General features: G+C 41.7%; 1 protein-coding gene and 1 pseudogene across 2 annotated transcripts in view; one reads left to right on the top strand and one right to left on the bottom strand.

Moving 5' to 3' along the window:
• Window positions 1–15,518, bottom strand: part of PCSK2 (proprotein convertase subtilisin/kexin type 2) — a 282,423-nt gene that overhangs the window by 127,975 nt on the left and 138,930 nt on the right. For both annotated transcript variants that reach the window (XM_075527844.1, XM_075527845.1), the window contains 2 exons: window positions 11,746–11,859; window positions 8,811–8,919 (listed from right to left, as the gene is read on the bottom strand). In XM_075527844.1, the coding sequence (XP_075383959.1) occupies window positions 8,811–8,919; window positions 11,746–11,859 (223 nt within the window). The remainder of the gene's footprint in view (window positions 1–8,810; window positions 8,920–11,745; window positions 11,860–15,518) is intronic.
• Window positions 2–1,301, top strand: LOC142422208 (serum paraoxonase/arylesterase 2 pseudogene; annotated as a pseudogene).

Below are 15,518 nucleotides of genomic sequence, written 5' to 3'. Positions count from 1 at the left end.
CATGGGGTTGGTAATGGGAGATTTTTGAGTGGGGTGAATTCCGACAGATACCAATCCAAGATATACCTGCCTTATATCTGTTAGCATGTTAAAATAGGAGGCATAATCATGTGGAGAGACAGCTGCCACCAGAGACTGGTGGAGAGCGAGGCCAATTAGAGGTTGGGACCCAAGGATACAGCTTCTCATACAAACATCAGTGAGAAGGGGTTTTGCTGACCTTAGATGGATAGCTCATCAGAGCAGTGATTTCAGCAAGATTTGCAGGAATTGTGGCATTTCTACAATATGACCTGACATTTCTTCCAAAATATAACTGGCCCAGGGGAAAGAAAGTGATAATTATAGAATGGGGCACAGACAGCAAGGATTAAGAGTGAATTCTCTGCTGTGGAAATATGATTACGATCCTGGCTGGAGGAGGATATCGCTGGCGAAGAGATACCTGGCTCTCAGACATTGTCTTAGGTCTCCAGGAAAGAAGAATCTATAGACCTTCCAGACTGTCACCTGATTAAAGGGGTTGAAGCTGGGTCTGGAGATAGGGACATACTTCCCAACAGTCTGGTCTTCTTCCGTGCCAGTCTAAAATATCCAGGACTCCCCAGCTCTGTGCAGCTAGGCCTGGGAGAGTACTAATGATGGATCTAAAGGAGGAAACCCCGAGGACTCAACGATGGGGTTAATATGGCCTCGTTCAACGCACGTGGCATCAGCACTTTCATAGATGATGATGACCCCGTTTATATCTTTTCTGTAAAGCATGCAGAATTCAAGAATACCTGTATAGTGGGAACTGTTGACTATGACAAAGAAAATTCTCTTTTCCCTATAAAAACTATCAAACTCGAGCTCCTTCCAAGTGTGGATGACCTCGCAGCTGTTGGACCTGCACATTTCTGTGTTATCCATGACCACCATTCTGCTGACATATTCATAAAATATTTGGCACATACTCCAATAGACACTGCGCAGACATTGTCTACTATACTCCAGATGGGGTTAAAATAATAGCGGAAGGATTTGATACAGCAAATGGGGTCATTATTTCACCTAATGAGAAGCACATCTATATTGCTGATATTTTGGCTCATGAAATCCACATTTTGGAAAAGCACACTAATAGGAATTTAACTCAATTGGAAGGACTCAAGTGGGATTCACTGGTGGGTGATTTATCTATCTGGCCTTCCTCGGGGGACATCTGAGTAGGCTGCCACCCTAATGGCCAGAAGGTCTTCCTGTATCATCAGAACAATCCTCCTTCAGCAGAGGTTCTGCACATCCAGCCTATTCACTGACTACAGTTTATGTCTCCAGACCTGCTCTTCAGGGAAGTTCTGTGGTCTCAGTTGGTGACAGGGAGCGACTCATAGTCTTGCACTGTGAACTCTAAACCATTCTTTGGTCAGCAAAAGTGACTTCTCTGAACAATTCTGTATAAATTATTAATTCTGAGGTAATCTACCTACCAAAAGTTCACCATGATATCTATGGCATTTATAATTAATGTTGTTTCAGTAGGAAAGACCCCTTAAAGTCCTTACAATACTTTTAATATAAAAACAAAATGAACATGTTAAAAATGCCGAGACAGAGAGAAGACAGCCACTTCTGAGTTAAGTAAATACACTTACGCACATAAGCCTCAACTTTGCCTTGTTCGTCCTATTGAGTGAGCTGCATTTCCTTAAAACGTGAGTGATTTCAGTTCAACTGGGTGACCGCTGTGACCATGAAGACTACTGAGAAAGAGAGCATTTTCTGATGCTTCATATTTACTTTTTTTTTGGTGTATGCCTAAAGAATTAGAGTTTTCATAAAGACTAAGAGAAGAAGAAGAAGAAGAAGAAGAAGAAGAAGAAGAAGAAGAAGAAGAAGAAGAAGAAGAAGCAGAAGAAGCAGAAGAAGCAGAAGCAGCAGCAGCATGACTTGAAGAGAAAGCCAACACAACAGGCAGAGGGTAGATGGTCTGGAGCACAGTATTCCTTAATAAGAGCTGATACTTGAGTCTTCCCAGAATGTGGAATTACAGAAAACCCGAGGTCTTGAATCTCTCAACTGGGGCCCTGGGCTTTCAGAATGGGAGTAATCAGTTGTTCAGTAATCATTGCAATTTGGTACTTTGGTCTGGAAGCACTGATGAATGCCACTAGACTCTTGGGCATCAGGAAGGACCAGGAAACAGCAAAGGCAAATAGAAAAGCTCACGCCAAGGTCTGCAAAGTTCATGTATTTTGTGCAGCATCCAGTTTCCCAAGAACCAGGCCAGGCAACCTGATGGCATTGACGCACAGTGATTAAGAGTGTAGGCTTGTGAAACATATTAAAGTGTGGATCTCAGCCATTTCAATAAATCTGCGTGACTTTGAGCAAGCTCTTTGCTCTTTCTATGCTTCCAGGGATTAAAGGGAAAAACACGTGTGTGGTGTGCTTAGCTTATGAACTGCCACAGAGCCAACATTTGGGAACTACATTTATTGGGATGGCGGTATTTCAAGGGTAGAAGTATCATTAACTCTTTCCCGTGACTGGTGTCCTCAGTGTATGCATCGAAGACTGGGTCACAGTCACAGCATTGCAGAAAGACTTGTATCTGGGACAGAAAGAACTTGTATTGAGGGAATACTGATATGAGGGGGTTTTTCCCTCCGTATAGAAATTCCTGATCTGGATGTCACTATCCTACAGCGTGTGTTCCACTTTGCCGTTGACATTTTGACGTGAGGCTCTGGGTGTCATTGTGGAGCGGCTCTGCAGCTCAGGGAAGGCACCTTACTTAGCCCACGCTCACAAATCACAACACCTTATCTTTCCAGTCCCCTCCCCAGGAGGGAAGAAGGAAAGATATCACAACAGTTAAAAACAACAAAAAAAAACATTTAAAAGGCTGCTGATTCTTGTTTTGAAAAGCCAGAGGTGGTCAATACAGACTGGGAGTGAGGTCGTGGAGGGAGGGCAGACTGTGAGATAAGCAGATCCAACTTCAATCCAGGCAGACACTGAAATGTTTACTTGGCTTTGGTCAAGTGACACAGTCTCTCAGAGTTGCACTTTCCTCATCTTGGAAATGGGGACATTCCTTCCCCGAAGCAAAAAGGAGTTGTTAAGATTAGAGATTAAAGTGTTTAGCTCACAGGAAGTAATTGATATATTTATTTACCATCATCACTATCATCATCTACCACATCACAATGGTAATAGAGACAGCGTAGATAGAACAGAACAGCAGACACAGCTTTAATAATCTACATTATAGATTAATGTTTTGAAACTAAATTTTAAATATTTGTTGAAATTGATAAAATATCATGAACTTGCTTTTATGAACTTACTTTTATGAATCCAAATGAAATTGATAGCAATGGCTTATTGTAAATATGTTTTTAAAAATCATACACACATATAATACTCTCTTTTGTAAAAGGCAGCCAGTTTCTAAAGTGTGCCTCTATGTTCTGATTGTATAAAATTTTTAGGAGAAATGATAGTCTCTTCCATGTTAGGGGAAAATATTCAAGCAAGGAGATAATTTGAGTTCAGAAACAAATTGGGATCTAACATGGTAAATAGAGCATAATTAAAATAAAGTATCTTTAATTTGGTTAGGAAGAAGATTTTTGTTAAATTGCAAAAATATGCTTTATCAGAGAAAGAAAAGATTGTTGAAATAACTATGAAAAACGAGGCATGACTCAGAAAAATAATAAGGAAGTTAAGCATGAAGATAATACTTTTTAAAAATAGCATTTTAGTATTATTCATAATTCATTAAATTAACGTCTCTTCTTAAATTATTTTCAATTTTTATATTATTTTCATTTTTTATGCATGTACTCAGTTTCAGCAATGAATGCCAAGTACTGTGTAGGTCAATACAGACAATTAAGACATAGGACCCTAGCTATATAATTATCTGTGATTCACAGTTCATTGGGGACACTGACTTATTACCAATCATAATATAATGTGTGTACAAAACAACAAAGATTTGATAAATTAAACAATTTATGAGTTTATGAATTAATTTAGAAAGAAGGATATCTTTCTAAATTACTTAATTTTAAAATCACTTTTCTAAGTTATTAGCATGTTATAGTGGGTTATGTGTTGGGCTGCTATCTACAATGCCCGTAGTTCAAACCCATCAGCTTCTCCTGCAAAAGACAGCTTTGAGTTGTTGTTGTTGTTGTTGTTTATAGCCATCTGTAAATTTAATGAAGATTGATATTAGAAGTAAAGGCACATCCAGGAAAAGTTAACAGTGCTCAATATCAACTGCAAGACCACCTCCATTTGGAAACTTCTCCAGTGAAGATCTTCAGCAACCATTCTCCTAGAGTCCTTGTCTGACCTCCAGGTACGTGCCTTCTTTTTGTGTGTGTTTTACTTTAAAAATTTTTAATCATTTTATTGGGGGCTCGTACAGCTCTTATCACAATCCATACATCAATTGTATCAAGCATATTTGTACATATGTTGCCATCATCATTCCCAAACATTTTCTTTCTACTTGACCCTTTGGTATCAGCTCCTATTTTTGCTCTCCCTCCCCTACCTTCCCACCCTTGTGATCCCTTGATAATGTATAAATTATTTATATTTTCATATTTTACACTGTCTGCTGTCTCCATTCACCCACGTCTATGTTGTTCATCCCCCTGGTGGGGGGGGGCGGGGGCAGGAGGGTTATATGTCTATTGTTATGATCGCTTTCCTCTTTCTCTCCCTTGTCTCCCACCTTCCCCCTAGCCTCAGGGTAAGGCTACTCTCATTATTGGTCCTGAGGGGTTTATCTGTCCTGTATTCCGGGTGCTGAGAGCTCTTATCTGTACCAGTGTACATGCTCTGGTCTAGCTGGATTTGTAAGGTGGAACTCGGGTCCTGATAGTAGAAGGTGGCGGAGGGGGCATACGGGGTGGGAGAGGAAGCATTAAAGCACTAGAGGAATGTTGTGTTTCCTCTGTGCTATACCACACAATGGCTGGCTCATCCCTTCCTTGTGACCTTTCTGTGAGGGGATGTCCAATTGTCTACAGATGGGTTTGGAGTCTCCATTCCTACCCACCTGGTTCGCATTGAAACGGTGGTTTGTTTTGGGTCTTCTGAGGTCTGATACATGATCCTGTCAACATCTGATGATCACATGGATTGGTATGCTTCTTCCATGTGGGCTTTGTTGCTTCCCTGCTAGATGGCCACTTGTTTAAATTCAAGCCATTAAAACTCCAGACCAATAGCTGGGCACCATCAGCTTTCTTCACCACATTAGCTTATACACTCATCTTGTCTTTAGTGATCATTTTGGGAAGGTGAGCATTACGGAATGCCTGGCTATTAGAACAAAGTATTCTTGCCTTGAGGGAGGTGTAGAGGCCCATTGTCCATCTGCTACCTTAATACTTAGCCTATAAATATATTTACACACCTATATCTCTATTATTATATAGTAATATATTTACATAGGAACTTGCCTATATTTAGACCTCTGTAGATGTCTTTGGCCTCCTAGTTCTTTCCTCCATTTCCTTTTCCCTACCTCCTGTCCCACTATCATGTTCGACCTTCATTCAGCGCTGTACTTCCTCTCGGCTGCATTGCACTCACTGTTGGAACCCCATCAGGCATTCTATGCCCTCCTCACCATTGATTTTAGGTCCCTTAGAGTTGTTTTTGTTTGTTTGTTTGTTTTTGAGACTTCTGTGCTGAGTTGGAATCTTTTCAGAAAATTAAATCACAACAGTAAATCAAATTTCCAGGATGCTCTGTCAGTTCTGGAGACATCATGCAGTTACCAAGGAGCTTCCTGCATTTTTCATAGTTACAATGTCAATAGTTCCATTGTGATATGCTAAAATCTCACAACTGAACTGCCCTGGCCCCAAGAGAACTAGTTCCTTGTACCACTTACCACTACCTATGAATGTTTTGCTGATGAGGAGTGGCCTCAGTGGACAGGTTTTATTTTTCAAAGATAGCCACACAGTATCCTCCATGCCATATGGATTTCTACAATGTGACATTGCCCTGTGTCACAATAAGAAATACTCTATTCACTTCTTTTAAATGTAGGTGGGCTTCTTACTGCTTCAACCAATAGCATGGGGCGGAACCACATCTTATCTTCCTAAGGCAGGGTACAAAAGGCCATGCATATTCTGCTGGACTCTCTTAGGCCCTTGCTTTGGAGCATTCCAGCTATCCCATAAGAAGCTACGTGTAGGCGCTCTATTTAACAGCCTCAATTGAAGTCCTGCAGCAGCCAGTATTAAATTCCAGCTCTGGGATTACACCATCTTGGAACTCTACTCCAGTGTAGTTTTCAGTTGATTTCAGCCCAGTCCGTTACGTGGGCAGAGACTCTGAGCGCTAATCTTGACCTTGCTACATGGGAGGACCTTCCTATCCCAAATAAGCTCATCTTGAAAGTCAACAGAAGGTTTGGAATATTGATTTGAAATCATTATTTTTTGTAGGATCTCACTGGATAAGCTTGAATCAATGATGGCCACAAGTCCTTCATCTGGAGGTGGAATCTACTTCTCCCCTGCTGGAATCAGTACTGGCTCTGTGACTGCGTATCCCATAGAAATGGTAGAAGTAATGCTGGCTCATTCCAGGTTCAGACTTGAAGAAAACTGGCATCAGCTGTGTTCTCTCTGTTGGAAAACCTGCTCTCAGAAACCTGGAGAAGCCCTATAGGAAATGTAGCTACCATGCTGGAGAGACCTCATAGTGAAACCTCATGGCGAAGAGTGGCCCTGGGACAACGGGAAAAGGGAAGGAAGCCAAACCAGGCTGGCACTGTAATGGATCCTCGAATTGATCTCAGCCCCAGCCACCGTCTCACTCCAGCCACAGGGAAGAGCCCAGGTAAGCAGCAGAACTGGCCAGCTGGCCAGTCCGCAGAAATGGTAGAGAAAGAACAAGATGGCTGCCTTGAGTAACTCCATTTGGCGGTGGTTTGTTCTGCAGCGGTCGATAACAAACAACATAGACTCCAGAAATTGTAACGGTGGAGGAGAGGCCAAACAGCTCCCACTGAGGAGCTATTGAAAGTCAGCAATCAGCGGAAGAAATAAGACCAACCAGAATTTCTGCTGAGACTTTCTTACCAGCTTGGCCTCTTAATACCTTGGAATGTTAACTAGAGACAGCAGTTCCCTCTCCTTTCGCATCTTTAAAAGGGCTGATTGCAGAGTCAGCCAAGGGCCTGCAGCCAGAGAATTGCAAAATAGGCATCTACGGATCTGCTGGAGGTTGGAGCAAAGCAAGGCGCATGGGTGGCTTCTCTTTTATCCACAGGAGAGCTTAGTAAATATTTGCTTAGAAATGTTCAATGCAATATATACTAATCAAGTTTACGCAGACCTAGATGCATCCTTTCCATGGGTGAGTGGTCCTAAACCACTTTGGAGCGAGTTCCAAGCCAGAGCATTAAGAAGGAAGAAACATTACGTAAGTGCTTGGCATGGTGCATCCGCGGCCCCTCCCTGCGCCATGCTCTTGGCCCTTAAAGAAAACTCTTACTCCATTTCAGACTGTCTTACACAGAGAGAACACTAAGGCATAGTTTCCAAGTGGATATTTAATGAACCCGCATAGAGATAACGCAGGCTTGAACCTCCGCCGTCCTTGCCTTTTCCTCATCAACTAAGCTTCAAAGGCTTGCTCTGGAGAAGGTGATGCTCTTTAAGCATCTTTAGAAGGGAAAGGCTCCATTGTTTCACGTCTGTGCTGCCTTTATAGGGAACTGGAACAATAAAGCCCCTACGAGCTTTTACTAGACTCCGGTGGTTGAAATGACCGTGGCCCTACAAAAATGAAGTGGCCTCACGGCGGCCACTCTCTAGAACCTCGGCAGAGCCACGGACATGTGCCAGAGGTTTACCAACGTCCAGCAAACCCACTGATTCCCTAATGGTAAGCTATAGATAAGAGACATGGCCAAATCTTTGGCTCAGGGGCATACAGGCTAGAAAAACACATTCTGGGGGATCTATATTATAAAAGGTTAACAAAGTCTGCCTTATAAGAGCTCATTCTAAAGTAGCAACAAAGTCAAAATTCCTTAAATACTAGCCCTGTTTCTAAAAAATAGATCTGTTTGATCTAGAGCTGTACCATCTAATGGAGTGTTTTGCTGTGATGGACATATTGAATTCAGTACTCACTACCTACATATGCCTATTAAAAACTTGAATGAGGCTAGTGCAAGTGAGGAACTGAGTTTTAGCTTTTATTTAATTTTCTTTAAATTGAAGTCAAATATAATTAGTGGCTAGTATATGGGATAATGCAGATCTAGAAAGACAGGTGGTAAATGTAACAGGCTTAGAAGAAAGCTGCAGAAAAGATATTAGCAGGCTACAAAAAGTTTATTAAAAGTACAACTAAAAGATAATGAAAATTTAAATATCATTTTGTTTATTAATTCAACAATATTTTTCAAGAGAATAAGTTGAAGAAGAACTTATGAGCAGCAGCACCGCTATTTGACTACAGAGGAGTGTGACAATTGGCCCGGTATCTGACCATTTTGTCTTGGATTGGCGAATCAGTGACTCTTTCATATTCTGAAGGCATGCAAATGATGGAAAACACAAAATAAAACCAAACCTGCTGCCACCAAGCTGGTCCCACTCCATAAGGGCCTACATAAGGTTTCTACAATTTTCATTATTTACTGGAGCAGATAATCCATCTCCCTGTCTCTCACAGAGGCTTGAATCGCACACCTTTCGGTTAGCAAAGCAATGCTGCGCCACCGGGCTTCTTTCCAGGTGATGCAAGGGGTCCAAAACACTCACCATCATCCATGATGCCGATGGTGACCCCTTTCCCCGTGTAGCCCAGCTCCCAAGCTTCTGCCACATTCAGATCCAGGCCGGGAGTGCCATCAGCTTGTCCAGTGTTGATCTGGTGCAGAAATATCCAAGCAGAGATTCTGATTAATCTGGTGTAGTGACGCACTGCATGTTGTTCGCTGCATGTGCAGGGTGGGTGGTACCCCACAGGCTAAATGGATGAGGGTGTTCAATGTCTCAGGCCTCTCCATCCATTCTGCATATAAATGATTGGCACTTTTTATTTTATGTCATTATGCAAACACACTTTTACAACTCGATTGATATTTTAAAGCTGCTCCTCTAGAAATATCTCAGAGTTGAGAATGATTGCCCAAAGGTTTCCCCAATTTAGACTTTAATGGTCATTTGGGTAGGTCTTTGCTTAGGTCTCCATTTCTAACATAGCATATATTGATTTTGCTTCTTTGAAGATGTTTTAGGCATGAACAATATCTTCTTTGGGTAGGTGCACTCCCATTTGTTTTTGTAATTTCAGCATCAGCATACCAGGCCTGGTTCAAAACTATTCTAATGAAGAAAAATAAGCCATCGCCTTCATCAAATGAAAAAAGAGAAAATCGTAAGTAATTATGCTTACTATCTTCTTCTCATGTACCGTGTTCTGGGAAAAATTCCTCATAGTTGGGTTGTGAAAAAAAAGGGAGCTAGATTATATATTGGCAAATGCCTGCAGAGTAATGGTATTAGTGAAAGTATTGTATGGTGCTCTTTATAGATTCTTTTTCCAACACATGCAAACATTATACATCCTATATATTGAAATTACAATGGTCATGTGTGGTGAAATGAAAAATTTTAATATGATTTGGGCAGTTTTCCCTTTCCTCTGGATATAAAAGATCCATCTTCAAACACAGAAACAAAGAGATTCTGGTGATTACCAAAAGAGAGGAGTCTCCAGTTGGAAGTGATGGAGGTACAGAGGCACCAGAAGGGCCATGCCATGGAGACCATGAGATTGTGAGACAGAGTCCTGGGTGGGTTTCCGGGCCCTGGGAGACTGAGGCCAGGGGATTCTGTGTCTGAGAGACCAACAACCAGAACAGCCAGTCTGCCAGCATGGCTGAGAAGCACCACTGCTCGTGGACTAATGACAAGATCCTTGGCTTTCTGATGCTGGCTCGTGGTAAGTGATGAATAAGCTTCATCATCACGAGCATTGCCTGTTATGTATGATCACTGCAGTGGATTAGTATATACAGCAGAGAAGCAGCATGCACACTGTGAGAGGAATGGGCAGTGTCGGCACCATTGGTGTTGGGGTCCGAGGAGGATGGAGGGTGCAGACATGTCTGGGATCATCAGCTTGCTCTGGTGTGGAGTGAGATTCTTCTGCTCCTTAGGAAGCTGGAAAAGGTTATATATGGCAATGACATCATTATCTCACCATGTGGCCAAGAAGATGTGAGTGAGATTATGTGCCATCTGTCCCTTCTAAGCACAAGTTTTAAGAATAGTGTGCAATTTTCTGCTCCCCCCTTCTGAGGCTTCATGAATGCAAGTATTGGGATGGAACTGAGCTCAAGCCTTCCTCAGCCTCAGCTCCTGAGGAATATGCAGTGTTGGACATGTAGCAAGGAATCCTGGTGGTGTAGTGAGTTAAGCATTGGGCTGTGAACGGCAAGGTTGGTGTTTTGAACCCATCAGCTACTCTTAAGGGGAAAGATGAGGCAGTTTGCTTCTCTAAATATTTGTAATGTCAGAATCTCTGTGAAGCACTTCTTTTCTGTCCTATGGAGTCGCCATGGGTTGTAATCGTCATGGGTTTGGGGGCGGTTTGTTGGTGCAACAAACGTAGTCCACTCTGACTAACGTAAGCACAAACAAGCTGCTGATGAATTGATTCTGATTCTCTGGGACCCTGCATGTGTCAAAGTAGAACTGTATCCATAGGGTTTTCAAAGGTTCATTCTGCAGAAGTAGACTGCCAGGCTTTTCTTCCAAGGGAAGACTCGGACTATGAGCTCTTTAGTTGGCAGTCAGTGGGGTAAACTTGTGTACCACCTGGGAATTCCTGCTCACACATAAGCATGTTCAGAAATTTCAGAATCACAGGCCACAAAGCATAAGACCGAGTCAAGCTATATGAAGCCCCAAAAGGCACTGAAATATATTTTCACATGTAGCAGTCCACGGGCCTTTATTTCATTTGCTTTTTTGATATCGCCATCGAATATTTTTTAAAAAGAAAATCTTCTTTTACATTGAAAGATTTTAGTCTCTTTTTCCCCACTCAATACACTTGTAGTTCAGGTTGGCTTAGACTCGCTGGGCCTCTCCTAAACATCACCAAGTAGATCCAAGTGACCTGGTGACAAGCAACAAAATATCCACAAAATAGTCAGTCTGGATTTCAGTGTCTTTAATCTTGCTTCAATTAAACCAATAGAATTGCTTTCCTCCTATTATTTTAGGAAGTTCTGCTAGATGGTACTTTGTTATTTTAGTCTCTAAATATTTTGTTACTTGAGTCTCTTGCTTGTCCTTTTGTAAAGACACCTGACTCACTCTCGGTGCCTACGACTCCTGCACATCCTCCTGTTTCTCCGCCTGCTGAGACCATTGGGTCAGGCCTCTCAGGTCCTGGATTTGACTTTTACATGCTTTTGCAAGTCGTCATTCATGCATCTACATATTTTCCAGAGTGCTAGGAGAATTTTATCAGCCGTTGGTTTTAGATTTGCTCGTGGGTGATCACTACTATTCAGTCGTTTTTAAAAAAGCAGATTAGAGAATGAGATGCCAATCAATATATGTCAGAGGGGAGCAGAGGTTCACAGAGAGGTTCACAAGAGTTGAATGAGGAACTAGAAATAGTTCTTTTTATGCAAAGTCTCAAAATGTGTGACATTAGAAAAGACACAGAGGCACTTACCAGATACCACTGTTTGGTAAAAAGAGGATCATTCATGTTGATATCAATCTCATTGATGTCTCTGTAACCTCGTTTTTTCCGGTCAAATCCTTCTTGTTGCAAGGCCATCTTAATCTGGAATGAGAATTTTGGTAGGTTATCTGAAACTCAACCTGAACAGCCATGGATTTATTCCTCTGGGTTCAATTCTTATTTATATACCTTGTTTACTTTTTTTGCTCAGAATAATCCACGTTAATCTCATGAACATTCACTTTGCTTGAGCTGTCTTGGTGACAGCTCCAAGAGAGTTTCCTTACAAGAGGAGTTGGATGGGGCGGGGCGGGGGGCACTTTCATAAGGAAGCAAGGGGGGTGGAGGTTGCTGCATGAAATGAAAAAAATATGAAGGACAATAAACTGGTAACGGGTCCCGGGAGGGACAGGATGAAGATAGAGACCATTTCACTGGAGGGCTTCCCAGGCATCACATTTGTCAACAGCACACTGCACTATCTCTGTTACATATCAGTTATGCATCAGTAACAGACAGAACCTGCCCGGAGAACCAGTAAGCCATATAGCAATGCCATAGGCACATGAAAGGAACCTTTAAGAGAAGTGATGGATGACATCACCCTTGAAATGACCAGATGCTCTGTGCATGGCGAGTCAAACAGAATCTCAAAGTCTTCAAAGGAAATAAAGCACATAAGCTAAGTGAGTTGATCCAGTCTCCCGGCAATAGGGAGGCTTTGTCTCCTTTAGAACACTTTCATTTAGGGTAATAACTAGTTGATCTTCCAACAGCCATGACTAATATCTGAATATCTAATACCTGAAGGACTACATGCAGAAATGTAAAAATGAGTGTGTATTTGGTTTTTGTTATTGTATCTTAAATTATATATTTTATCTTTCCCATTCCCAAATATTCCCAATATGTTTGAGGAATTGCTTCTTGCTCCTATGCTTTGGTGTTAGGGGAAGCGCAGTCATAAGCATTTCCTTACTGGAAGGGAATGGAAAGGTATTTCTTCCTGCTGCAGACAGAGGGCGCCTCAATGAGTGGCCCTCTTTCAGCAGCCTGACCTTTGGGAAAAGGATATAAAGACTCATGGAAACCCCGCAGGCTCATTTTCTCTGATGTTCACTCAGCAGACTCTCCCTGTAAAACACCCTTGCTATGGTTCCTGATTCACCACGTCTCTTTGCAGTACTGTGGTGGCTTGTGTGCTGCTGGAAGCTGTCACTACTATTTCACAACCATAGTGGAAAGGCTTCAGCAGAGCTTCCAGACCAAGAACGGACTACGAAGACAGAACAGGATGTCCACTGTGGAGGAATGAGTTGGTGAAAACCTTATGGATAGCATCAACCCACTGCCAGACACTGAAGACCTAAGGAACAGAAGCCGAACTTTGTCAGATCATGCCAGAGGCAGCGCCTCCGACCGGAAGACACCCAAAGTATGACTAAGGGCGAGCTGTCTTCTCAAAATGTAGCCTGCCCTGATGATGAGAATGGAGTCAAGCCCGTGGGAGCTAAGCTAATTGAAGGCGAGCTGCCTTCTCAGAAGGGAGTCAACCACAACGAGGTGGATGGAGTCAAAGCTCCGGAAGAAAGTCTTTGAGACCTACATGTGCTGAGAAGAAAGCACTGCACAAACCCACTGTGGACATTGGTGCTGTTCAGCGCCATTGAGTTGGCTTCAGCTCATGGCCACCCTGTTCACAGCAGAAGAAAAGACCGCCTGGCCCTGCGTCAGCCCCGGTGCTTGTGCTGGAGCACAATGTGGCAGTCTCTGTGTCCATCCATCTCCTGGAGGCCTTCCTCTTTTAAGCAACTAGAGATAAATTATCCCTCGCTGCCAGCTAGCTGATTCTGCTTCATGGCCACCCCATAGGACAGTGTAGAATGGTCCCCCTGGGTTTCTGAGACTGAACCTTTTTATGGGAGTAGAAAGCCTTGTCTTTCTACCGTGGAGAAGCTTGTGGTTTTAAACTGCTGGCCTCGTGGTTAGCAGGCCAACACACAACCACTATGTCACCAGGTGTCTCATAATTCACATTCGCATACTTACATATATGTGTATACGATTTAGGGTACTCGAATAAAATGTGCAAAGACCTGGAATTAGAAAACTTAGAGATAAGAACAAACTTGACATTTCCCAGGGTGAAATAATTGAAGAAAAAACTCAAGCATGGAGTTGAAATATTTCAGGATTGTATAGACCAAACTATTGAATGCCACAGGACACATCAAAAGAAGACAGAAGAAATATAAGTGCTATGGTACCACAAATAATTTGTGGACATGGAACCATTTCAGGAGATAGCAGATGTTCAAGAACAGAGAGTATTGAAGGGAAGGTTGTATCCAACTGGTACTAAAGACATTGGTGAAAAGCAAACCGTTACAAATTGAGAGATGATCAATTGAGAGGTTTCAACAAACAGATGCAATGGTAGAAATATTCACTAGTCTATGCCCCAAAATTTGGAGGACAGTAACCTGGACAACTTTTTGGAAAAGATCTCTATTTGTGTTCCTTCCAAAGAAATGTAGTCCAACAAAATGCAGAAATTATCCAAAAATATAATAAATAGCACATACAAGTAAAATTTATTTTTTTTCTCTGAGAATGGATCTAGGCTGAAAGCCAAGGACATCAGAAAGATGTCTACTTGTGTTTTATTGACTGGACAAAGGTATTTGTGTGGATCATAGCAAATTATGTATAGCATTGAGAAGAATAGGAATCCCAGAACATTTAATGATGCTCATGAAGAACCTGTACACAGAGGAAAAAATAGTCACTAAACCAGAACATACCACATACACTCAAGTATAAGCCTAGTTTTCCAGCACATTTTAAATGCAGTTTTTGTGGTAAAATTGGGTGCCTCAGCAGATATTCAGGTTGGCTTATACTTGAGCATATACCATAGTGGAAAATTAGGAAATGTTTGCATCAAAGTTGTGTCCATTAACCATACTTATTAAATCTCTGTAGTGAGTCAATAATCCAAGAAGCTGGACTGTATGAATTACAATATGGGCTCAGGATTAGAGGAAGTTCATTAACAGCTTGTGATATGCAAATGCACAAACTTGATCTCTGAAAGTGACTAGAACTTGAAACACACACACACACACACACACACACACGGATGAAGATCAAAGATAACCAAACTACAGTGTGGATTACATGTCAACACAAAGAAAACAAAATTTTTCACAACTGGGCCAATAAGCAACATCATGATAAATGGAGAAAAGTTTGAGGTCAGCAAGGAGTTTCTTTTACTTGAATTCACAATCAATCCCAATGGAAGCAGCTGTTAAGAAATAAAAGAAAACTCCATTATCCCCAAAACTTTTCATATAAACGGTTTATTGGAACATTACCTCAATATACAATTCAGTAATTCAATCATATGCCACAGTTTGAGCAATCGTTAGCACTAGACATTTTAGAACATCTGTGCTCACACTCCTGTTGTCCTCCTATTCCCCCCAACCTCCCTTCCATACCCACAGGGAACCATTACTTTAATATGCTGTCTCTTTAGGTCACCCATCCTGGATTTCATATGAAAAATATACAAACAAAATACAATGAGTCAAAAAAGCTAACAAAAATAACAATAGAAGACAGAGGAAAACATTCAGTTGAAAACCCCTAGAAAATATTAAAAACTAGAACAACTTTAAAATGAGTCAAAAGGGAAATGTTAGGGAACATTGTGAATCATCTCGGGGCATAAGGCCATTCTATGGACAGTGTCA

Source organism: Tenrec ecaudatus, chromosome 12 (genome assembly GCF_050624435.1).
Source record: "Tenrec ecaudatus isolate mTenEca1 chromosome 12, mTenEca1.hap1, whole genome shotgun sequence".
NCBI classification, from domain to species: domain Eukaryota; kingdom Metazoa; phylum Chordata; class Mammalia; order Afrosoricida; family Tenrecidae; genus Tenrec; species Tenrec ecaudatus.
This window is presented reverse-complemented; position numbering and strand designations above follow the sequence as displayed.